The sequence below is a fragment of the Lissotriton vulgaris genome, chromosome 2_1, assembly GCF_964263255.1.
Source record: "Lissotriton vulgaris chromosome 2_1, aLisVul1.2, whole genome shotgun sequence".
Taxonomy (NCBI): Eukaryota; Metazoa; Chordata; class Amphibia; order Caudata; family Salamandridae; genus Lissotriton; species Lissotriton vulgaris.
The window spans coordinates 1,754,472,691-1,754,496,718 of record NC_141687.1 but is presented as its reverse complement, the minus strand read 5'-3'; the positions used below and the strand labels follow the sequence as shown (position 1 = coordinate 1,754,496,718).

Genomic DNA, 24,028 nt, shown 5'->3' with positions numbered 1-24,028 from the left:
AATGAAGGTGAGCACAAGGGTGGATGGTCGTTCACCGCGTAGGGGGTGCTTGGCACGAGCAAGGATTTTCCCCGAGAATCCTATCTGTTTACATTTGGATGCAGGCAAAAGGATGGAGGGTCGTTCACCGAGAGGGGGCGCTTGTTACAGACTAAGTTTGGCCCATGAATCTGCTGTTACACTCGCTGTGAGCAAAGGGTGGATGGTCGTTCACCATGAAGGGGGCATTTGTCGCAAAGAATGTTTGGTCAAGATCCTATTTGTTTGCGCGGAATGCAGGAAAGGTGGTGGATGGCCAATCACCATGAGGGGGGCACCTTGCATGGGTGAAGAATGGCCCACAATATGTTCTTTGTTTACGCGGGACGCAGTAACAGATGGTGGATGGTCGTTCACCGAAAAGGGTGTGCCTTCCCGGCCATGGATTGGCCTGACATGATGTGATTTATATATCTGGGTACGGAGGCAGGTGGAGGATGGTCATTCACCAAAGGGGGACTCCGGTCACTGACATGGTTTGGCCCAACGAAGGTTTTGATTACACGGGTTGCAAGCAAAAATGGGCTTGGTCCTTCACCGCGAAAGGGGGCATCTTTCACTGACAGGGAGTGCCTCAGTTAGGTTATTGGTGTGTGCGGGATGCTTGGTAGGGTGTTGGCTGGTAGGCTATCGGATGCCATAAAGTGGTGGATGGTCGTTCATCGAAAAGGGGGTGTCTTCCCGGCCACGGCTTGGCCTGACATGATGTGAGTTGTAAATCTGGGTACGGATGCAGGTGGTGGATGGTCGTTCACCAAAGGGAGGGGGCTCCTGTCACTGACATGGTTTGGCCCAACAAAGGTTTTGATTACACGCGTCACAAGCAAAAGTGGGCTTGGTCTTTCACTGCGACGGGGGGATCTTTCCCTGACAGGGTGTGCCTCAGTTATGTTATTTAGGTGTATGAGACGCATGGTACGTGGTGGCTGGTTGGCCACCGGTTGTCACAAGGTGGCGTATGCATTCGCTGCACAAGGGGGGTGGGGCAGGGAACCGCCCTACGGGGGCTCCATGGTTGACGGTACTTTGGAGGGGTGGTGAGTCACATATGGGCGGATCAACCCCTTGGGGGTGGGAGAGCGGTACACAGGTGACTGATAGCGGGGCGCGGGAGGCAATGAAGGAAATTCAACAGAGAGTGCCCGGAGGGCAAGTGAAGGTGAGAATGGGGAGAGGAAGGAGGTCACTCAGTGAATGCGGAAGAGTCAAACAGGTGAGATGGTTTGAGAAGGAGGAATGGAGAATGAGTAGGAATGCGATGGGGAAAGTATTTATCTATTGCATTTATGTACTATGTAATAAAGTTTAATAGAATTGCAACCTTGTCCTAATAAAATGGCCTTTTACGCTTCAAGTAACAGCGTTGAGTGTGGTTCCCTCAGGGGAAGTAAAGGTCGTAGACCAGTCTTCCCCTGGGGAACTCGCGCGAGACCGGAAGGACAAGGTGGAGGGTGGGATTAGGAGGGCAAGGGGGTGGGGCTTAGGAGAGGTATAAGGAGTTGGAAGAGGAGAAAACAGCCTCTTCTCAACTCCTGAGCACCACCGGGGGTTATGAAAACTCTTTCCTCCCACCCATCCTACAGGTCTTAAGCGATGGACTTGGGGTGTTTTTTGGGTCTGAGCGTGCCAGTTTAGGGCAGGTTGCAGAGCAGAGGCATTGCGGTACTTTGGAGGGGTGGTGAGTCACATACGGGTGGATCCACCCCTCTGGGGGGGGAGAACGGTACACGGGTGACTGTTTTTTTTTTTTTAATATATTTTTATTGCAGGAATTTGTTCAAGTTACATGCCAGTACCGGGACGTTTTAACAGCAGCAATGAAGGTTGCGAGATCCCATAAGTGAATATTCCAGTTACACAGCCATTCAGCCCACATCCCGGAGGCTGGGCGGCGCATGCAGTGGTCTCATACAGGATACCCTGTCAATCTCTCAGATACGGCCAGGATGAATGTGAGGCCTACATCTGCTTTTCTAAACAACCATAAAAACTTTTAACCCCACCCAACTAATCCCACCCCCCCAAAAGACTCAGAGCGGGAGAGTAATATGTTAATAACTGCAACCGTGGTAAAGATTACCTCTATTTCCCTGTCTCTATTCGCCACCCCCCCCCCCGCCATTGGTGTGCTGGTGCGTATATCAAGAGCTTGCGGTAGGAAACCCACCTCCTCAGAAATGAGAGGCGTGGTGAAACAAAGTTATTGGGTTGGAAGTTGAACATCCTCATCGCTATCTGAGTCACTGGAAGTGTTGTAATCGCGCAGGGCCTGCACTAACGTCTCCCATTCCTGCGCCGCTTCTAACGCCTTCTCATTCTGTTGACGCCTCGCCAATTGATACCTCAGGGTGCTCTCCCCAGTAGCCCATTTCAGAAGTTCAGTGCGCCATTTCGCGCCCGTAGGACCAACTCGTGCTTTCCAATGCCTGGTTATCTCCCTCTTTGCTAATAGAAGCCCCAGGTCTATAAATTTGCTGGAAAGTTTGTTTTTGGGAGTGAGGGGGAACCAATGTAGGATCCCGACCGCAGCATCGAATACTAGGTCCCTTCCAGTAACCTCCTTGAGTGTGTACCCTATCATTGACCAGTAGGAGAAGAGCGCCGGACAAGACCACAACATGTGTATGAGATTAGCTGCAGGCACCCGACATCTGGGGCAAGCCGCCGAGTCCGAGGCAAAGTAGTTCTGTATTTTCTCCGGGGTCAAATAGGCCCGATGCAGTATGTAAAAATGTACCAGTTGGAACCGGGCATGGCGAGTGCCCTTCCAGGCGCGGTGCAACAACTGGACCCATGTAGTCTCCGGTATGTCCTTCCCTATGTCAACCTCCCATCTGGTTCTGAGTACCTCCAGAGGGGGTAGCCCTTCAGTAATCAGCCTGGAATATAAGCATGTCACCACCTTGATCGTCCCCGACGACATCATCACATATTGACACACCGCTGATGTCGGAGGTTTCTCCAGGCCGTTCCGCCAATACGCCTGAATCGCCCACGCCACCGCCGCGTGTAGGAGGAAATCGCCACGGGGAATATCAAAGCGGTCCAAGAGCGCCTGGAACGATAGCAGCACTCTGTCTACATAGAGGTCGCCCATCAGTTGTAGCCCTGCCTCTTCCCAATACCCCAACCGAGACCAGTCACCCCCGTGGGGCAAGGCGGTGAGAATCCCCAATGGGATCTCCGGAGCATATGGGCGCTTCAGATCCGCCCGGTTGTGTATTCGGTTCCAGCACGACCTTATGGTGCGTTCCTCGTGTGTGAGGTCCCGCAGGTGCAACCGTTGTCGTAATGCAATGTAGGATATGACATGCCTGGGCATACCACGCCCCCTCCCCTCCTCCGGGCCTCGAAATTCCCGCGCTACCTCCTCTGTGTAAGTCTGCAGTTGGGCAGCTAGATAGTATTTCTCAAAATCCGATACCGCTAGCCCCCCGTCCGATTTCGGTCTCATCAGGGTCTTGAGCGCCACCCTCCGGCGGCCCGATCCCCAGAGGAACTCCACCAACATGGAATTCAAGGTCCGGAAGGTGGTCGGAGGAATCCAAACCGGGAGCGTCCGAAAGTAGTACAACAACTGTGGGAGTGCCACCATCTTCAGCAGCGCAATGCGGCCAGCCACCGAAAGTGGCAGGGTGGCCCAAAAGCCCATAGTCCCCGTCAATGCTCGGATGCAGCGGGCAATGTTGCCATCCAGGATATCCGCCTGATCATGATACACGTACACTCCTAGGTATTTGAGGCAGCTGGGCTCCCATCTCATCTCTCTAATGATAGTAGGCTGGGGCTCTCCCCGACGGACCGGGAACAGGCAGGTTTTCGCCCAGTTCACCTTTAGGCCCGAGAGCTCCCCAAAGAACGTGAGCGCCGCGTCGGCCCCAGTCAAGGCCTCTCCGGCATCCTCCAGAAATAACAATAGGTCATCGGCATAGAGGGAGATAAATTGCTGCCCTAACGATGTCCGCAACCCCTGGAAGTAGGCCCCAGTCCGAATTGTTAACGCCAATGGTTCCACCGTGAGTGCAAAGAGCAGGGGGGACAGAGAGCACCCCTGTCTAGTGCCCCGTTCCACCAGGTATTGTCGGGAGATTAAAGGGCCCGACCGCACCCTGGCCGCTGCTGAGGCGTACAGCACCGCCGTCCACCGTAGAAACCCCTCCCCCAGGCCAAAGTGCGCCAGGACCCTGTGAAGGTATGCCCACTCCAGGCTATCAAAAGCCTTTTCCAGGTCTATCAATAGAATCATGGGACAAGGGTCTTCAGTGTGGATCTCCCCTAATAGCCGAAGTAAGCGACGGATGTTCATCGTCGTGTTACGTTTGGGTATGAATCCCACCTGATCGACATGGACCAGGGAGCTCATGTGGCCCAGCAGTCTCGAGGCTAGTATGCTACTCAGTATTTTGTAATCAACCGTAAGCATCGAAAGCGGTTGATAAGACGCCGGGTCATTGCCCTCTTTGTCCGGTTTGAGAAGGGGAACCACCAAGGCCTCGCACATCGACCCGGGAAGGCGCCCCAAGCGTTTCGCCTCTCTATATACCACCAGCAACCTAGGGGCCAGAAGGACCGTGTAGGTGGAGTAGAATTCCACCGGGAGGCCATCCAAGCCTGGAGTTTTATTTCTCGCCATCCTTTTTATGGCGCTACGGATTTCTCCCAGCTCTATTTCCCTCCCTAGCTCTTTCGCCTGTGCAGACTCCAGAGCGGGGATCGGCAGTGACTGTAAGTATTCGTCCACCGGGGCAGTGTCCCGTGCCACCCTGCTACGGTATAATTCCTCATAGTAGTGTAAAAAACAATCAAGAATTTCGGGCTGGGTACATACCTCGTCACCCGCCGCGGTGCGCATGGACATCGTGGGGGTGGTGCGTCTTATGGGATTGGCCAGCCAGGCTAGGAGCGCCCCCGACCTGTCCCCCTCTACTAATGATCTCGTTAAGTAAGCCTTGTGGTCGTTCCACTTCCACGGCTACTGCTTCCCTTGCTGCCAGGGACTGCCCCTGTAGTTTGCCGGGTCGAGCAAGCTCCATCTCTCGAAGTTTCCGATCAGCCTTATCCAGGTCATCCAGAATAACCCTGCGCATTCCCACCTTCTTTGTGATACAGTACCCCCGAATCACCACCTTAAATGCATCCCACTCCGCAGCTCTCGACCCAGCCGTACCCTCGTTTTCTACAAAGTACTCAGTGATTTTGCTCTCTAGTTCTGCCTTAAACACCAGATCTTCCAAAATCTCGGGACGTAGCTTCCAAGTGGGCACACAGGGGGTGCCGGGGAACCACCGGAAGTCTGCCAATAGAGGATTGTGGTCGGAAATGGTCCTGGTCAGGTATTCAGTTCTCATTGCCGCGACCACAAGTTCCGCCGAACCTAGCAGCCCATCCAGCCGCACGTGTAGCTCGTGCATGCCGGAGAAGTGAGAATAATCGCGGGTACTCGGGTGTTGCGCTCGCCAAATGTCTGTCAGTCCCCACTGGGCCTGCCATTCCCGCCTGCCTTTGGCTGCTCGGCGAACTGGAGAATCCGGGAGAGGAGGGTGGGATCGGTCGAGATCGACGTCCAGCACCGAGTTAAAGTCCCCCCCTAGTAAGATGGGTCCTGATAAACAGTGGGCCAAGGAGCCCGACAGCACAGAGAGGAAAGAGAGTTGGTCCACGTTAGGCGCGTAAATGCAGCATATGTTCAAGGTTCTGCCCCCCAGGCTGCCAGTAACTGCTACGAATCGCCCCTCTGGATCTATCACAGTTTTAGCTACCTGCAAGGGCACTCCAGCTCTCACCCAGATCAGCGCACCTCTCGCATAAGCTGAATATGACGTGTAGTACACTTGCCCTCTCCATCTACGCTGTAGCGCTAACCCCTCTGACTTAGTGAGATGCGTCTCCTGCAGCAGCGCTATTTGTACCCCCCCTGCGCACTAGGTATGCATGGACCTTGTGTCGTCTGGACATGGTGTGCAGGCCCGCACGTTCCAAGTGATGCATTTTAGGTTAGATATATCAGCCATTGTCCCATAATGTCTTGTTCCGTTCCCCCCGATAGTGCTCAAGCATGATCAAGTTTTCAATAAAATCCACACCAATGGCAGTTGTCCCCCACAACATGAACAGAACTCCCCTCAATCCCCTACTCCTGCCCCACCCCCCAAGAACAGGTCCCAAATAGTACCATCCAGTTCCCATCCAAACCTTACCCTTCAAAATCCCTTCCCTCCCAGCTAACCTGACGGTAGCCACCGCAGGCATGCCTTAAGGGCTGAGTGGGGGCTGAGCGTCAATAGGGGGACCCCACGCCTCTGTACTACCGAGACATAATTGAGCCCACCCTTGTTTTAGACCTGGGAAAAGGTGCAACCCCAATTCACTCCCTTCATCAATAACCGATTCCTCCCTCGACGGACCCCCCCGCACCCACCATCCCCACTCGCAACTGGAATCAGCTCGCCCGGGATCATTCCTGAGCATCCAGCAGGCCCTCCGCCGATTCCGGGGTTATCACAGGCAGAGTCACACTGTCAGTTTCTGAGTCCTCCGTGTCCGATAAAGGTCCACCACCACCCGTTTCCGAGTCCTCTACAGTCGGCCCACCTTGGGGGCCAGATATGTTGGAGACCAGTTCCAGCACCCCTCGCCTCTCCGTCGCCGTCTCCACTGTCGAGGGCCTGCCCGACCTGCCGCGGCGATTCCGGATCCTCTTCGATCTTCGTTGACGACCTGCTTCCGATGTAGACTGGAAAGATGACCCAAAGCCATCCTTGCCTGCCCGATACAGTTCAAGCCAGCTGCAGACATCATCCGGATTGTCAAAGAATTTGGTCGTGTCGTCCAGGATGATACGGAGTTTCGCCGGGAACAACAGAGAATATTGGATGCCCTCACTCCGCAATTCCCGCTTGACCGCCAGGAAGGAGGTGCGCTTCCGTTGTGTTTCATAAGTGTAGTCCGGGAAAATGTTTACTTGGCTATTCTCCACCTGATATGGTCCGTTTTGCCGGGCGGCGTTTAGGAGATGGTCCCTGTCCCGAAAGTGTAGCAGTCGCGCCACCACCAGATGCGGGGAACGGCCCTGCTGCGGCGGCCTGGCCAGCACCCTGTGGGCTCGCTCCAAGGTGTAAAAGGGGGAGAGCCCTTCAGGCGCCACCACAGTCCGGAGCCAATCCTCTAGGTAGGTCACCATGTCGCCCTTTTCGATTTTCTCTGGGAGGCCCACCACGCGGATGTTGTTTCTTCTATTGCGCCCTTCCGTGTCCTCCGCCCGTCTCTCCAGGTCACCGATGCGGGTCAAGGCGTCTTTCATAGTGGAGGCCAAGGTCTTTTGCGCGGGTTCTAAGGCTCCAATCGAGCATTCCACGTCCTTAACCCTGTCTGAAAGCTTTCCGTGATCTGCTCGAAGAAGGCCCAGACTTGTCGCCACCTGAGCGATGTCTTGCTGGAGGGCCGATCGTGTGTCCGCAATTGCTTCTAGGATTCTGTCGAATTGCTTTTGCAGTTGGGGACCCCCCTTCCTCTCCGGATCCATCTTGTCCTCGTTATCGGTGGCCTCCGTGTCCGAGGCCTGGGCACTATCTTTAGGGCCTCTTGGTTTCCCCATAGTCGCCGTGTCTGCCAGCTGGGGCCCATGAGATGCCGAGCCGGGGAAGGGGAAGAGAGGCCCCCCCACGAGCCTCAGATAACGAGCTCGCTGCCAGCCAGGTCCCGGTGGGGCCGCACGGGGGGCCCAGAGATTTCGTCCATCCAGCGGGTTCCTCTTATCACTCCCGTAACCAACCAGCAGGAGGGGGAAGGTGAAGAGCAGTTGTCGTCGATGGGCAGCGTTCCCCTCCCGGTTAGCTAATTTCCCCAGACGGCGCTGGTTCCTGACAGTTCCTCCGGACCTGGCCACCACCCGGGGGGGCCGTCCGGGTTTGAAGTTGCTGCTCCCGGTGTCCCTTAAAGCCTTGGGAGGAGGGCCCGCATGTTTCCGCGCTCAAGGGCTCCGGGTGTGTCCTATTGTGGGTTCGGGCACCACCCACTGCCGCGTAGCCCCTCTCTTAACTTCCTCCGCCTCCCAGGGCCCTCGTGGTGAAGGCAGTGCGAGATCCGTCCCGGCGGGCATCTCTACGCCGGTCTCACAGCGTTCTCGGCCGATCCGGCCCACGGCCGCAGCTCCGCTTTCCCAGCGGGCGGAGTAGGGGGTTGGATTGGTCCGGAGTCGGCTGCCTCTTCGGGTCGGGATCCGACCCGGGACTACGGAGACGGAGCGGGCGCCATCTTGTGCTTCGCTCCGCTCTCCTCACGGACCCCCGTAACTCTAGCACTAGCTGTTCTCGGGGTCCGCCGATATCAGCTCCGGGTCGGGTGTGCCGGCTACGCTGGCGCCCTCCGATTCAGGGAGGCTGGGGCGCCCGGAACCCTCCTTAATCAGGATAACATCAGGCTCTGTCTCGGAGCCGAGCGTTTAGGCGACCGTCGCCATTGACGCTCAAGCCACGCCCCGTACACGGGTGACTGATAGCGGGGCGCGGGAGGCAATGAAGGAAATTCAACAGAGGATGCGCGGAGGGCAAGTGAAGGTGAGAATGTGGAGAGGAAGGAGGTCAACGAGTGAATGGGGAAGAGTCAAACAGGTGAGATGGTTTGAGAAGAAGGAATGGAGAATGAGTCGGAATGAGATGGGGAAAGTATATTTATTGCATTTATGTACTATGTAATAAAGTTTAATAGGATTGCAAACTTGTCCTAATAAAATGGCCTTTTACGCTTCAAGTAACAGCGTGGAGTGTGGTTCTTGCGCGATGCGGCCCTCAGGGGAAGTAAAGGTCATAGACCAGTCTTTCCCTAGGGAATTCGCACGAGACCGGAAGGACAAGGTGGAGGGTGGGATTAGGAGGGCAAGGGGTGGGGTTTAGGAGAGGTATAAGGAGTTGGAAGAGGAGAAAAAAGCCTTTCTCAACTCCTGAGCACCACCGGGGGCTATGAAAACTCTGTCCTCCCACCCATCCTACAGGTCTTAAGCGATGGACTTGGGGTGTTTTTTGGGTCTGAGCGTGCCAGTTTAGGGCAGGTTGCAGAGCAGAGGCATTGCAGTACTTTGGAGGGGTGGTGACTCACATACGGGTGGATCCACCCCTCTGGGGGGGAGAACGGTACACAGGTGACTGATAGCGGGGCACGGGAGGCAATGAAGGAAATTCAACAGAGGATGCGCGGAGGGCAAGTGAAGGTGAGAATGGGGAGGGGAAGGAGGTCAACGAGTGACTGGGAAAGAGTCAGACACGTGAGATGGTTTGAGAAGAAGGAATGGAGAATGAGTCGGAATGAGATGGGGAAAGTATATTTATTGCATTTATGTACTATGTAATAAAGTTTAATAGGATTGCAACCTTGTCCTAATAAAATGGCCTTTTACGCTTCAAGTAACAGCGTGGAGTGTGGTTCTTGCGCGAAATACACTCCCCAGCGCATATTTACCAGCAGCAGTCAGGTGAGTCATTCATGCATTCTGGGTCTACAGACTGGCAAGTTGATCTCTGCAGCATTTGATTAATACGAGATCGTAATGCCAGTTAGTGCACACCATTCATTTCAGACTGAGCCTGGCAGTTTGTTTCTTCAGACACAGGACAAATTGTATTTATGCTGTAACTGCAATAAATTGTCAGGCAATCTCCAGCGCAGAATAGCTGTAACCAAAGAGGAACAGAAGTTTGCCCTCCTTGGCTAGGCTTGTTACTTCTATATTATAGTGCTACAAGCACCAAGCCTGCGACTATAGGCACATGAATTTACACATTGTTTTAAAATTGTATTACACACAGTTCAAGCTAGCCTACCACAACATTTGCGGACAAATGTAAACTTTCATTTCAGGGGTTTTGCTCCAGTTACAGGAACTTCTTGTGGATAAATTCTGATATTTATCTCTTTCCGTGCACCTCATTACATGGTTTTTACTCATCAGAAAGTGTCACTCTAAGTGTCACACAGTTAGCAATTAAATGTCATTACCAAGTCCACTAATACCATGGACATGCCACACATATGCAATCTTGGCAGCTATGATGCCTGGTCTGCACTCACACCAAATCCGTCTCCAGTTAAGTACCCTCCATTTCTAGTGCTTCGCAGCAGTTTTAAAATCTTCTTAGACTTTCTCGTTGCTCAAATGGGTGTAATTTCTAATATATATATATGTTTCCCTCGTCTTCATTGCTTGATTTTGCTCGCAAAAAAGTGTCACAATCCGTGAAATGTCACTCATAATCGAACTAAAATTATGAAAATGTCACACATAGCAATCCAAAACCTTGGCAGCTATGGTTGTGGAAGGTTTACCATAGCACATTTAAATGTCTTTTTTCACTCCCACGCTTCCTGCCTGCCAAGTCAGTTTCTTACAGTTATGATCCTAATTTATCTTGCCTTTGCATCCAATTTCTTGGCCACTTAATTAATGCTCCTAATTTCTAGAACAAGCAACTTTCTTGAATTTCCACAATGGTATTTGTGGGGTCAGAATAATGCTATAATTTGAATAGTTTGAATAATCATTGAGCTTCAGTAACACCAAAAATCCCAGCCACTGAAGACTCCAAAGCATCATGCTTTGCTTCTCACTGGTACTGGGACATGGCTCTGGGACTCTTTATTGACTTCAAATATGGAGAAACTTTGTTTCGAGCTTTGTACTCTTTTGTTGTAGCAAAAGCACACACTAACTTTAGCTCTAAATTTAAAGTCTGGTCAACTAAAAAGCATTACAAAGTTAAATGACAGAAAGGAAAGTACACCAATTTCTACTCACCTTCACCAATAAAAGCTTCTCCTCCTTGGGCTTTTTCACTGTGAACTGCTGACCAAAGCACATATAGATCGTGAAGTTTGGCGAGCTACCCCTCCCTTGGTAGTATTCTTCCAACTCTGCAAGAAATGGTGCATCAGATTATGCATGTGTCAACTGATAGTTGCTGAGGAATCGTTCAATCATTTCTATTCAGAACCAAAGTCTTCTACCTCCCTCAACACTGTGGGGGGAATATTAGCAAGGAATGGCGATATTTATCGCAAAATGCGCTTAGCACGTTTATTTTTATCGCTGCCTATCGCTGGACATGTTAGCGGAGAAAACATACTATTAGCAACACTTATCTCCATTGGCTAATATATCCAGCGATATTGGCGAAATGCCTGAATATCACTGGAAATCAACCGATATTCATGCATTAACGCCAATGGGGACTTAACCTGACAATCCACCTCCCATTGAAGAAACAGGTAAGTAATGTTTTTAGCAGGCATTACATTCTAGTGATATTCGCGCTTAGCGCAACTTTTTTTATCACTTCACCTGCCATGCTAATAGGCGATAGCTGTGTTAGTGACTGCCTTCAGTCGCTAACAGTTTGGGTACGCCCACTTTGCATGTCATTAGCGATAAATATCGCTGACATGCAAAGTGGGCCCCAAACTGGTCGCTATCGCCTGAAAGCTGTCGCTAACTGCTGTTAGCGACAGCTTGCTGAAAGGGCGATAAAAATAATGCTGCTTTAGCGGCAAAAAGTGCAGCTAAAGCGGCGATATTGCCCTTGATAATATGCCCCTGGGTTTATTGGACATCACGCAGCACACAATTGATGAAGCATGCACAAGACTTAAGCCGACCTCTCAGATAGGAGCCTCAGCATGCAACTGCCAAGAAGGGCCAAGCAGTGGGAAAGGGTGACCATCTGGTGCAACATCAGGATTCTAGATAGGCACACTCTCCCCCTTCCTTGGCTCATTTCATTGATCAGTGCTGCACGAGGACTGTGTTCGTGTGAAAAAAACTGATGTGTTGAGGTCTCAGTAGCATTAAAATCCTCCATCTGTGAGCCATTAAGGATTGTAATGAAATAGTTAAAGATGGGGTATAACAGAGTCTATTTTCAAATTCCAGGTCTAGATGGTATTGGGTGAACTTTGCTGCATTGTTCCTAATTCAGATATTTATGTGGATGCATTGAGTGCTATAGTGGTTTAATATTTTGTGTACTTATGGTCAGGGAATCTTGCACGACTTCACAACTACCCCCCACAAAGAAAGCTGTAAGAGAACATACAAAGACTGTGGGTTGTTTAGCCCCTGCACTATGGAGAGTAACTTGGTAATCCCATTCCTCTTGCCGAACACAGCGCTAGGTCAGCATTTACTGGACATGGCCTCTAAAATAGCTCCTAATCCCACTTGCTTTCACATTGGTTAGATACAAAGCACAACAATGCTGTTAAGGGGTATGGCTCCTAGTGAGAAACAGTGCCATGACATAAGGGTCAGAAGCTAGCAAGGGAGAAAACAAAATAGATAGACTGCCTCTTTTGTACACTCTACTGCAAAGGTGGCCTTTTTTATCCAGCATTAATATTGACAATGCTCGCCAAAACAAGAAACCAGGTGGCCAGTGGATCAGTATGCTAGCATACGGATAGGACTGAAGTTGCTTCCAAATCCCCAGCCATTTATATACCGAGACTTTGGATTAACCCGTATGTATGATGTTACAACGCATACTTTTACAACGCATACCTTTACAATGCATTTTTTACAACGCAACATCCATTACAAACACATTCCATTACAACGCATGCCAATTACACCAAATTTTTAAAAACTACCTTTACAACGCATTCCATTACAACGCATACTATCTTTACAACGCATACCATTACAACGCATACCATTACATTGCATGTATGGTAAGTATTGGATAGTGTAGGGGAAAAAATACTATTTTAAATCCAGGGGGTGCAACAGTAGGGTAAGTGTTGGATAGTGTAGGGGTAAAAATTGCTAATCTAACTCCAGGGGGTGCAACAGTAGGGTAAGTGTTGGATAGTGTAGGGGAAAAAATACTATTCTAAATCCAGGGGGTGTAACAGTAGGGTAAGTGTTGGATAGTGTAAGGTTACTATGCGTTGTAATGGTATGCGTTGTAATGGTATGCGTTGTAATGACGTGAGTTGTAATTGTATGCGTTGTAGTATCATGCGTGGTAATGGTTGCGTTGTAATGGTATGCGTTGTAAGGGATGTTGCGTTGTAATGAATGCGTTGTAATGGTAGTGTGTTGTAAAAGTTGCGTTGTAAAGGTTGTTTCCCGATTAATCCTGGGGACAGCCATTTCCCTTTAAAAAAAGGGTGAGATTTGGTTTTATGTCTACACTGCTATACATTTGCCGCAGACTCATTGGCAATAAATTCAGGTAAACTCAGAAATAGGGCTGTCCGTAGTTTGTGTAATTTACTTTTGAATAATAATGCAACATTTTGGGGAAATTAGATGCAATCACAAAAAAAAGCAAATCTGTCATTTCGCCCTATATTTCCATATGTAAAGAGTCCTTAGCGGTAACAAATAGTGCAACAAAAAAAAAGTGGCATAAGCAACAGACGCGCACATTCGAGTTGTTTGCAGTATGTACGTGAACTCATGGCAACATGTTGCCACAAATGGGAAGTACTTCACGGAACTGGGGGGCATATTACCAAGCAATAGCGATATTTATCGCTATTGCTTGGTTAGAGACAAATATTTATCACTGACCTGCGGCGATTTTTATCGCAGATAAACCTTGGTATTACCAAGGTTTATCGTAAATGCGATAAAAAACGCCCGCAATGCATGAATATCGCTGAAAAGTCCGCGATATTCATGCATTACCAAGCTAATGCTCTTAGCCATGTTATCCACCTCCCATTGGATAACATGGCTAAGAACTGCTCAGGGCAGGTGTTAGCTTTTGGAGATATTCGCGCTTAGCGCGAATATCTCCAAAAGTTGGTAATAGGAGATAGCGACGTTAGCGACTGTTTCCAGTCGCTAACATCTTGGCACGCCCACTTTGCATGTCATTAGTGATAAATTTCTCTGACATGCAAAGAGGGTCCCAAGATGGTCGCTACCTCCTACTAGCTGTCGCTAACTGGTGTTACCGACAGCTAGGTAATAGGGTGATAATTTTATCTCTGCTTTCTTGGCTTTTAAATCCAAAAAAGCGGAGATAAACCCCCTTGATAAAATGCCCCTCTATCTTTCTATAGCTGTTGATAAATACACGGAACACAGAGTTATTTTTCTCTATTCCTACCTCTCAAGAATGTATTGAAGTTGAAGATTTCAGTTGCAACTTCCTTCTGCAGACATTCAGGATCAGGGCTCGATTCCAATCTTGCTAAATGGTTGGCAGATGCCCAGAACACCTTAAAGCCTGAGCTACCCAGCCATTTGGCATATATCTTCTTCTGTTCCTTGTGCACCTCCAGAAGCAGACCCTTTCGCATTGCTTCCAACACCTTTACAGTGAGCTGAACCTGCTTCCGATCTGGAAGGTGGCATGGGCTAGGGAAGTGCACCGCATTAATGTCTCCGAGACTGGAAACCTTCTGATTGTAGTTGAGAAGAAATTGGCTATGGTTCACATCTTGCCGTAAAACATCCTTCCATCTGTAGTAGATGCTCAATTCTAGACAGGTAAAGAGGTCACCTAAGCGGAAGAAGAAACTTTTATCTTATTACGGGACAATATCATGCAGCGATAATCACATTTTATCATTTTACTACCACAGCTAGCCTCAGCTATCCATAAGGAACATCTTTTTTAAACTTTGTGTTTCTGATCTTGGACTTGAGAGCAAGTTGGTGCTACTACCAGATATCTCAATCCAAGTCAATTATTGTTAATTTAGGAACAAGTGCTCTAAAATAACATGCCCAAAAAAACACACTTATTTGGTAAGGATATTTCAAAACTTGATATCAATTAAACAATTTGGATGGTCCAAATTTAAGAATGGGAGGCACAGGGGGAATATAGAATACATTAGAAACTACTAGACCCCGTAATTCATTATTAGTGTAGCAATACTCGTATAGGCAGGGGGGGAAACATACTACATCGGTTTTAAATAATTTAGCGTCTTTCTCCAAAAAGAGTCAATCACAGTCATTATTGATTGTCCTAAGGGGATCTATATTGCCCTGCATGGTAAATTACAAGCAATAAAAATAAGCCAGCAGTGCCTACTGATAGCAGAGAGCGGGTGGCAATAGAGAGAGTGCGATACAGACTCTACCCAAGGAAACAGGGTTACGAGTTTAGTGCCAGCACAGAGAGTGGTGGCTGGTTGAGCCGGGAGCAGATTCTGCGAGTTGATTGCACGGAATCCCTTTAATGTCAAATGCTATGCAAGTGGCTCACATTGTGCACAATTGCAGCTTCCTGTTTCTGAATCTGGACTGTGGCAAGATAGGAAAGTACTGCTGCAGGGTGTCTCCATTCATCACCCTAAATGTGTTTCCTCACTTAGAAACAAGGGTGCAGTCTAGTGTTACAGAAGAGAGGTGGTGGGTGAAGTCAGCACCTGATACTGAAAGCTGATTGGGTAGCACTCAATTTGTGCCTCAAAGTGGTGTGACAGTGGCATGCCAAACCCTGCATGCAGAGGGAAAATCGTGATTGCAGTGAAGTTGTGCATGCAATCCAGTAATCAGAAGGAGAAAGGTATGAGACTAAACACATTGCTTTTGGTAAGTGGATACAGCCATTGTTGATTCAACTTCAAATGGTCCTCATTTGAGGGATACGTTTAATAAACCCTCTTCATTGGCTTGAACCCAATGGGGAGGGAAGAGGCCTAGTTACTCAAATCCTCAGCAATTCTAGAGAGATGAATGACAGGCAAAAAGCAAGGAAGAATTATGGTTGGCAACTCCCAAATAAAATGCAGATCTTTTGAAGTTGAAAGCATCAAGCACAAATGAGACTGAGCTGGCAGCATTAAACACTGAGTCAGCTGTCTTCAACAAGGCTATAGGTTTGATTGATTAAAAGCAATATCTGCCGGAAGTGCAAGATGGAAAGGGAAGGACGGAAAGAAGGTGCTACACGGTTTGGGGGAAACTAAGTGTGCACCCAGACTTGTAGTAAAGAAGGGGACTCTTGGGAGGTTTCTGTGATAAATCTACCCTTAAGTAAAAACCATTTATTGTTTAAAGTCGGAGTCAAGGGTGCTTAGAGATTCAATGAAAGAAGAGAAAGGAAAAAGCTCTCCAAGAAAACAAGACGCGTTCAGAAAATTGGCAAAAGTAAACATATTATGGTAAAATGCTGTGAAGGAGAGTTTTACCTTTTGCTGTCCTGGACACGGGAATAGGGCAGAAGAGATGATTAACTAACAGGGAGCTGATTGAGTATTGCCGCTGATAAGATTACTACGTTTTCATATATCAACCAGTGCTGTTTAACTAACAGCACTGGTTATTCCATTAGTAAATACCTTTTGTTTTAAGAAACAAATTGGGAAAATCCTATCAATTGTAAGGTTATGTGACAAGTTAAAGTGTTCACACCACATTTAAAGTAACTGATGATTAAACAGTAAAAAACACAAGCTCCATGACTTACATTAGGAGCTCACTCGTCTTGGATGTCGGGCCAATGCTTGACTGGTTGGACTCTCTGGCACTGCCATATGGGACACCTTGAAAGCGCCGCTGTGTGTGTACATTTTTTGGGTCCAATGGCCTGTAATGTGAACACAAACCTACCCAATACAGTGACCCTTTCCTATTGGTCCATCTGGCAGTGACAGAGTGCATTACAGCGAACAGGCAAGTCGAACACTATTTAGGGCTCCTTTGCTTCATTCGTTTTGGAGACTTCAACATACCCCAGTTCCCATATGATGAAAATGCTGTTTCCTGGACATCAAAAGTTAATCGCACCCTACTGCCACAGAAAAAGATCACCATGAATGCATAATTATTCATATTACACCAAAAACAAATATTACGAACAAAAATTACAAATTCTAAGGGCTGGTCATGTCATCTGTTTTTAGCGTGTAGCCACTGACCTTACTCATTTCAATTTAAAAAAAAACTTTATTTGGTCTGGTTAAAACTAGACCATAAAAGTGCTATAAAATACATAACAATACAATATTGTCAAGGAAAATTGAGACAATACACATACAAAATAATACAATTAAAAGGGGAATCGTTGCTTAACGGCTCCAAATTTCTTTAAAATTAAAAACAATTTAATAATATTCAGAAATACAGATTCAAGTGCAAAGTCCTCAGTATCCGATATGTGCTCATGCTAATGCAAAAGGTCAAGGAAGCACCTCAGCATGGCACCGCAAGTCGTAAAAATCCCTGGCATATCCACAGGAGTCAGGCATGTAAGTCTTTCGGATACTAGGGCCAGATGTACGACCTGTTTTTGCGTTGCAAACGGGAAATCATCCAGTTTGTGACCACAAAATAAGTATGTACAATGTACAAACCCTATTTTGCGAGTCGGTAACCTATTATGGACTCGCAAAATAGGGTTTGAGACTCATTATGGAAAGGGGCGACCATTCGGTCCCCCCGAACGTATGGTGAAGTACCTCGATCCCCCCGGGAAGCCATCTTGGGCGGGAGGCGAGTCTCGGCTGGTATGCCCAAAGCGGCGTAGCCGGGGCGCGCCTTTTTCCCTCCCTAGAGTGGGCTGGCCTAGACACCGACGCGGCCGGCCACGCCCTCGGAGGCAGGCGGGGGCGGGTTCACGCCCACCCTGAAGACGGATAAAAGGAGCGGAAGCCAAGAAAGCATCCTCTTGTTCCTGTGCTCTGAAGCTGCACCTCCCCGCTGCACGTGAGCTCGAGACGGAACGAAGAGCCAATTTTGAGCGTTGTAATCTTTCTTTTGTCTTGCAGATATCCCGTCTGAGAATGCCCAAGAAAGTCGGAAAGCGGGTCGGTACCGAGGAGATGCTCCGCATACTCATGAAAGAGATAGCCGATCTGAAGAAAAAGGTTGAGGCTAAGGACGGGGAGGGAGGACCGAAACGGCCTTTGCAGGGAACAATCCCCGGTGGAAAAAGCAAGAGGCCCAGAAGGGGAGCACTTGGGGGAGAGACCCCGGTTCCCGAAACCCCACGAGAGCCAACCCCGGTGCCGAAAGAGGGGAATCCAATCCTTGTGGTGGTCACCCCCGTGAACAGGGAGGATATGCCCCCCGAGTTAGCGGCACAATTGGCAGCGTGGTTGGGAAACGATAGCGAGGGCGCCACGGCTGACGACGCCCGGGCAGTAATGAGGCAACTGCGGGAATCTAGGGAGGCTGCGAAGGCAACATCTTCTGTTCCCCCGCAGGTTACGGCGGCTGGAAGTACAGCAGGCCCAAGTTCGGCGACAAGCGCGGGGTCTACTTCAGGTAAGCGGCCATTGCCGATTGCGGGGGAGGGGTCTGTACCTTCTCGAAAGGAGAAGATTGCCCAGCACGTCCCACAAGAAATCAAGGAATTGATTTGGGCGGATAAATATGTAAACATGTTTTCATTGCTTACCGACCATTACGAGATCGAGCATGTGAAGAGTCAAAAGGAGCTCATGCATCCGAGTGTTTGGCGTGCAAAAATGGCCGCCTTTAAGGTCAACGAGACCATTGGTACTTGGGGCAGAGCGTGGGGCATTTTTACTTCCATCATGGGTGAGCGAAGGCCCGAGTTGTTGACCGAGTTACCCATTTATCAGTCACGTATTATGGAGTATTCTGTGGCATATGGGGGCAATCAGTGGTTCTGCTATGACAATCTGTTTAGAAAAGCTAAAGAACACAACCCATTGTTGTCTTGGGATTGTTACGACTCCGTGTCATGGCAAAAAATGGAGAGTACGGGGATGTTGAAGGTGCCATTGGTAGGGAGTAACGGGGGGGAATCTTCCCGCCAAAACTTGGGGACACCCTTTCCGACGGGTGCAGGTAACGAGTACCACTCGAAGCCGAGTGGCAACACAGGTAAAAGGGGGATCTGTTGGAATTTTAACAGAGGCAAATGTACTAGGCCCCAGGGGTCATGCAAATTCAGACATGAGTGTGGGGGGTGCGGGCAGCCATCCCATCCTGAGTCCATGTGCAGAGCCAAAACGGGTGATAACGGTGGTAAAGGAGGCGCCAAACAGGTCTAATATAGTCCGAGGGGCGCCTTTACCGACCCCGATTGATACCATGGCAATGATTCCTTGGCTCAGCAAATACCCGGATCATGCTTCCGCTGGGGTGTTACGGAACGGGTTTTCATATGGTTTCCGCATCCCAGTGGGGGATTTTCAGGGGGTACCAAACTGTAAGAATCAAATGTCGGTCTTACAGCACACGGCGGTGGTGCAGGTAAAGATTGGGAAAGAGGTGACTCGAGGTCGTGTCGCCGGTCCATTCGATTTGCCACCGGTCGCTAACTTTGTGTGTTCTCCTCTAGGGGTGGTCCCCAAGAAGGACCCGGGTGAGTTTCGGCTGATACATAATTTGTCAGCCCCACATGGTCTTTCCGTGAATGACGCGATAGACCCGGAAGTGTGTTCGGTGCGGTACGCATCTTTCGATGAGGCCGTTGCCATGTTGAATCGCCTGGGGCCCGGGACGCTGATGGCAAAATCGGACATCGAGTCAGCGTTCCGGTTGCTCCCGGTACACCCAGACGATCAGCGTCTCCTTGGTTTTCAGTTTCAGGGTCGCTATTACATGGATAGATGTATGCCAATGGGATGCTCAATTTCATGCGCCTATTTCGAGAAGTTCAGTTGTTTTCTGCAGTGGGTATTCACGAGGAAGACAGGTTTTCAACATGTTATGCACTATCTCGATGACTTTCTGTTTTTGGGGGCAGCCGGGGATTCTGAGTGTGGACAGGCTTTACATGAATTTTGTGTCCTAATGAATCAATTCGGTGTGCCATTGGCGCCAGGTAAGACTGTGGGTCCCTCGACCTTGATCGAGTTTCTGGGGATCGAGCTCGACTCGGTGGAAGGTTGTTTTCGATTACCCAAGGAAAAAGTGTTAAAATTCAGGTTATCCCTTGAGACATGTATTCGTGCAACGAAAGTAAACCTGCATCAATTGCAACAGGCGGTGGGTCAGTTGAATTTTGCCCTAAGAGTAATGCCGATGGCGCGCCCCTTTTCCCGCTCGATTGCACAATCCATGGTCGGCTTGAAGGAAGGACATCATCGCACGAGACTCTCGGCAGAGGTTCGCCAGGACATGCGCATTTGGATTGCATTTCTGGCGGATTTCAATGGTCGAATTGTCTGGAACAAACCAGCGGTGTCTTCCGAGGAGTTGGGGCTTTGGACAGACTCGGCGGGGAGTATGGGTTTTGGCGCCATATTGGGTACACAATGGTCGGCTCAAAAATGGCCGTCATGGTGGCATGAGTGCGGGTTGACGAGTAACATTGCTTTTCTCGAACTGTTCCCTATTCTGGTGGCTTTGAAAACATGGCCAGAAGGGTTTAGGGATCACTCTGTGGTGTTCTGGTCTGATAACATGACCGTGGTTGAGTGTATCAATAGTCAGGCAGCACGATGCAAATTGATTCTGAGACTGCTCAAGGAAATTGTGTTGTTATGCATGCAACTGAATGTACTGTTTAGGGCGCGACACGTGCCGGGGGTGATGAACCAAGCGGCTGATGCGCTTTCTCGTTTCCGTATGCAGGCCTTCTGGGGTTTTCTGCCCACAGCGGACCCGGTGGCGGCACCCTTTCCCGAAGCTCTCTGGTCTCTCGGTGCCCCGAACTACAAAACCTCGTGGGAGAGAGTTTAGCACCCAGGACGAGGAAGGCATATGAAGGGGCGTTCCGTTCCTATTGGGCCTTTTTGGGTACTGCCGGGGGGGAGCTTTGGGGTCAGGAAGAGTTTGTAGTGAGATTCCTGCTCTCTTTACATCAGGCAGGCAAGTCAGTAGCTACGGCCCATAGGCATCGGGCCGCCATTTCCTTTATGGCAAGGGCTCATGGGATCCAGGACCCGACAGCGTCTTTCGTTGTGCAGAAAGCGCTACGTGGGTGGCAACGCCTTGAGGGTCGCAGAGTAGACGATAGGCACCCGATAGGTCTGGATAGGTTGACCCTGTTATTGTCCGTACTACCGGCAACGTGTTCATCCCAGTACGAAGCAGTGTTGTTCCGAGCCGCATTTGCATTAGCATTCCATGGGGCTATGCGGGTAAGCGAATTAGTGGCAAAGAACAAGCAGGATACGATGGGGGGACTGTGCCGGGAACACATTCAGGTCAGGGAGGAGACGATGACGGTCTCGTTTGTCAGGTCCAAATCCGATCAGGGTGCAATCGGGGACTGCGTAATCATTCAAAGGATCCCCGGGTCTTCCATGTGCCCTGTTGTGTGCGTAGAGGAATATGTAGCGCAGAGGGTGGCAGCATGTGGGGGGACCTTGTTGAGACACGCTGACGCCACCCCACTGACGAGGTTTCAGTTCCGGAGGGTGCTTGCGTTGTCTATTTCGGCCGCGGGCTTGAACCCCGGCGAGTTCGGGACCCATTCCTTTCGGATAGGGGCTGCTACTGAGGCGACAGCCAGGGGTCTGAGTGTGGAGCAAGGAAAAATGTGTGGGGCGTTGGTCCTCTAACTGTTATAAAAGGTATGTGCGGTTGCACATGTTGTGAAGCTGTAATGATATACTCACGCTTCTTGTCTCTGTTTGATTTTCAGTTATGCAAGCTTACGAAGCGGGGCGGACTGTACAGTCGACCCGACTCCTGGGGACCAGCGGTCAGAAATCACCGTCTGCGAATAAGGAGGTGTGGGTCGTGGGCCACTCATATGTGAGGCGTGCCGCGGACGTATTCAAAGCAGGTGATATGAGTCACGTGGCTGGGGAATACGGGTACAGGGTGTCCTTCTACGGAAAGGGCGGGCTCTGTATTGACCAGTTTCAATTATTTTTTGAGGGTTTGTTAGAGCGGACGAGGTCACCGCCGTCTATAATCATAGTCCATCTTGGGGGTAACGATCTGGTGGCCACTGGTAGACGACTTCTTCTTGAGGCAATGCTTTCCACAGTAAGTTGGTTGGCAAGAAGAGTTCCAGGGTGCACAATTGCATGGTCCCATATGATCCCACGGAAAGTGTGGCGGGGGGCTATTTCGGTTTCTGCACTGAATCATTCAGTTAGGAAGATAAATAACAAAGTGAGTAGATTGTTTCGTTCAAATACACTGCATTCTGTTTCGCATGGTTGTATCAAGGGGGACAGTATGTATTTGGGGGACGATGTTCACTTGTCCCGGGTGGGGAACGAGTTACTCATAGGAGACTTCATAGCCTGGTTAAAGGGTTTACAGCATGACCTTTAGGTAGGTGTGTTTTGTGGGGGGTCCGGATAGCCGGTCAACTATCCGGCCTGTGGCGGTAAGGTCATGATCGGTGAGCAGTAATTCGAAGATCCCTATGAGGGGGCGTCACCCATTACGGATGGGAGCGCGCGGGGGAGGTGGCCAATTGGCCCCTCAACGGGGAGGCGGTCCTGTCTAAGGAGAGGCCGCCGGAAGGAAAGGAAAGGTGGTCAAGGCCCCTTCCTGGATAGGAGGGGCTACGGCCCCTCTTGGGGAATTTCCCGGGGCCAGGACATCTGCGACGGCAGATGGGTAAGTTGTGTGGGGTGCGGGAGGGGGTTTACGCTACCTTTTAGACACCTCACACGAGTCCTCGAACGACCGTTAAATGGCGTCGAGTTTATTGGGGCCCCCGTCAAGTACAAAGGGAAATTGGTAGATGCACTTGAGGTACGCCTCTGTGCGGTCACTCCTCTCACAAGTGAGGGGGGTATTTCTGGTTTAGGGATCTGACACCGGTTACGACCTTGCCGTTGGCCCTTAACGTTAGGATGTACAATTTCAAGTCAAATGTTTTGTAGGATGTTAGTTCGGCTAGGAGAACCTTTGTATTAGAGATCTGTTAAGGTTAGCCAAACATCGTAATGTGGAAATGAAATTGTACATAATATGAAACTGTTATTTTAATGTTTTATTTTTGTTTCATATTTTAATAAATACGGCCGGGAAGGGTGACTCCCTTCCCGCCTTCCAAAAGTTCAAGAACGGTTTCCGGTTTCCCAATTCTTGGGGATTGTGTTGAGAGGGGGTGGCGGGTATCTCAGCCATATGGAAAGGGGCGACCATTCGGTCCCCCCGAACGTATGGTGGAGTACCTCGATCCCCCCGGGAAGCCATCTTGGGCGGGAGGCGAGTCTCGGCTGGTATGCCCAAAGCGGCGTAGCCGGGGCGCGCCTTTTTCCCTCCCTAGAGTGGGCTGGCCTAGACACCGACGCGGCCGGCCACGCCCTCGGAGGCAGGCGGGGGCGGGTTCACGCCCACCCTGAAGACGGATAAAAGGAGCAGAAGCCAAGAAAGCATCCTCTTGTTCCTGTGCTCTGAAGCTGCACCTCCCCGCTGCACGTGAGCTCGAGACGGAACGAAGAGCCAATTTTGACCCACCCACCAGCCCCTGAGGACAGCGATTCGTTGTAAATACAGTTGATATAGTATCTTTTTGTTTTCTCTGTTTTCTTACAGGTTGTGATGATATCGTGAAATTTCTTAAGATGCAATAAAGATTGGTTATTTTCAGTATATTTTGCAAATAAAGTTTTGGAACAAGGATTGAGCAGGATTCACGCTTGGTAATAAGTGATGTTTGCTTTGTAATCTTAGTAACTTAGTTAGACTTGTCGTATTTATTTTGGTCGGGCGGTAAGGTCATGATCGGTGAGCAGTAATTCGAAGATCCCTATGAGGGGGCGTCACCCATTACGGATGGGAGCGCGCGGGGGAGGTGGCCAATTGGCCCCTCAACGGGGAGGCGGTCCTGTCTAAGGAGAGGCCGCCAGAAGGAAAGGAAAGGTGGTCAAGGCCCCTTCCTGGATAGGAGGGGCTACGGCCCCTCCTGGGGAATTTCCCGGGGCCAGGACATCTGCGACGGCAGATGGGTAAGTTGTGTGGGGTGCGGGAGGGGGTTTACGCTACCTTTTAGACACCTCACACGAGTCCTCGAACGACCGTTAAATGGCGTCGAGTTTATTGGGGCCCCCGTCAAGTACAAAGGGAAATTGGTAGATGCACTTGAGGTACGCCTCTGTGCGGTCACTCCTCTCACAAGTGAGGGGGGTATTTCTGGTTTAGGGA

General features: G+C 49.9%; 1 protein-coding gene across 10 annotated transcripts in view; it reads right to left on the bottom strand.

Moving 5' to 3' along the window:
* Window positions 1-24,028, bottom strand: part of LOC147733236 (interferon regulatory factor 3-like) — a 282,847-nt gene that overhangs the window by 24,085 nt on the left and 234,734 nt on the right. For 9 of the 10 annotated variants that reach the window (XM_086957790.1, XM_086957794.1, XM_086957793.1 and 6 more), the window contains 2 exons: window positions 14,145-14,540; window positions 10,826-10,941 (listed from right to left, as the gene is read on the bottom strand). In XM_086957790.1, the coding sequence (XP_086813916.1) occupies window positions 10,826-10,941; window positions 14,145-14,540 (512 nt within the window). The remainder of the gene's footprint in view (window positions 1-10,825; window positions 10,942-14,144; window positions 14,541-24,028) is intronic. The other variant, XM_086957797.1, reaches the window with a different exon arrangement.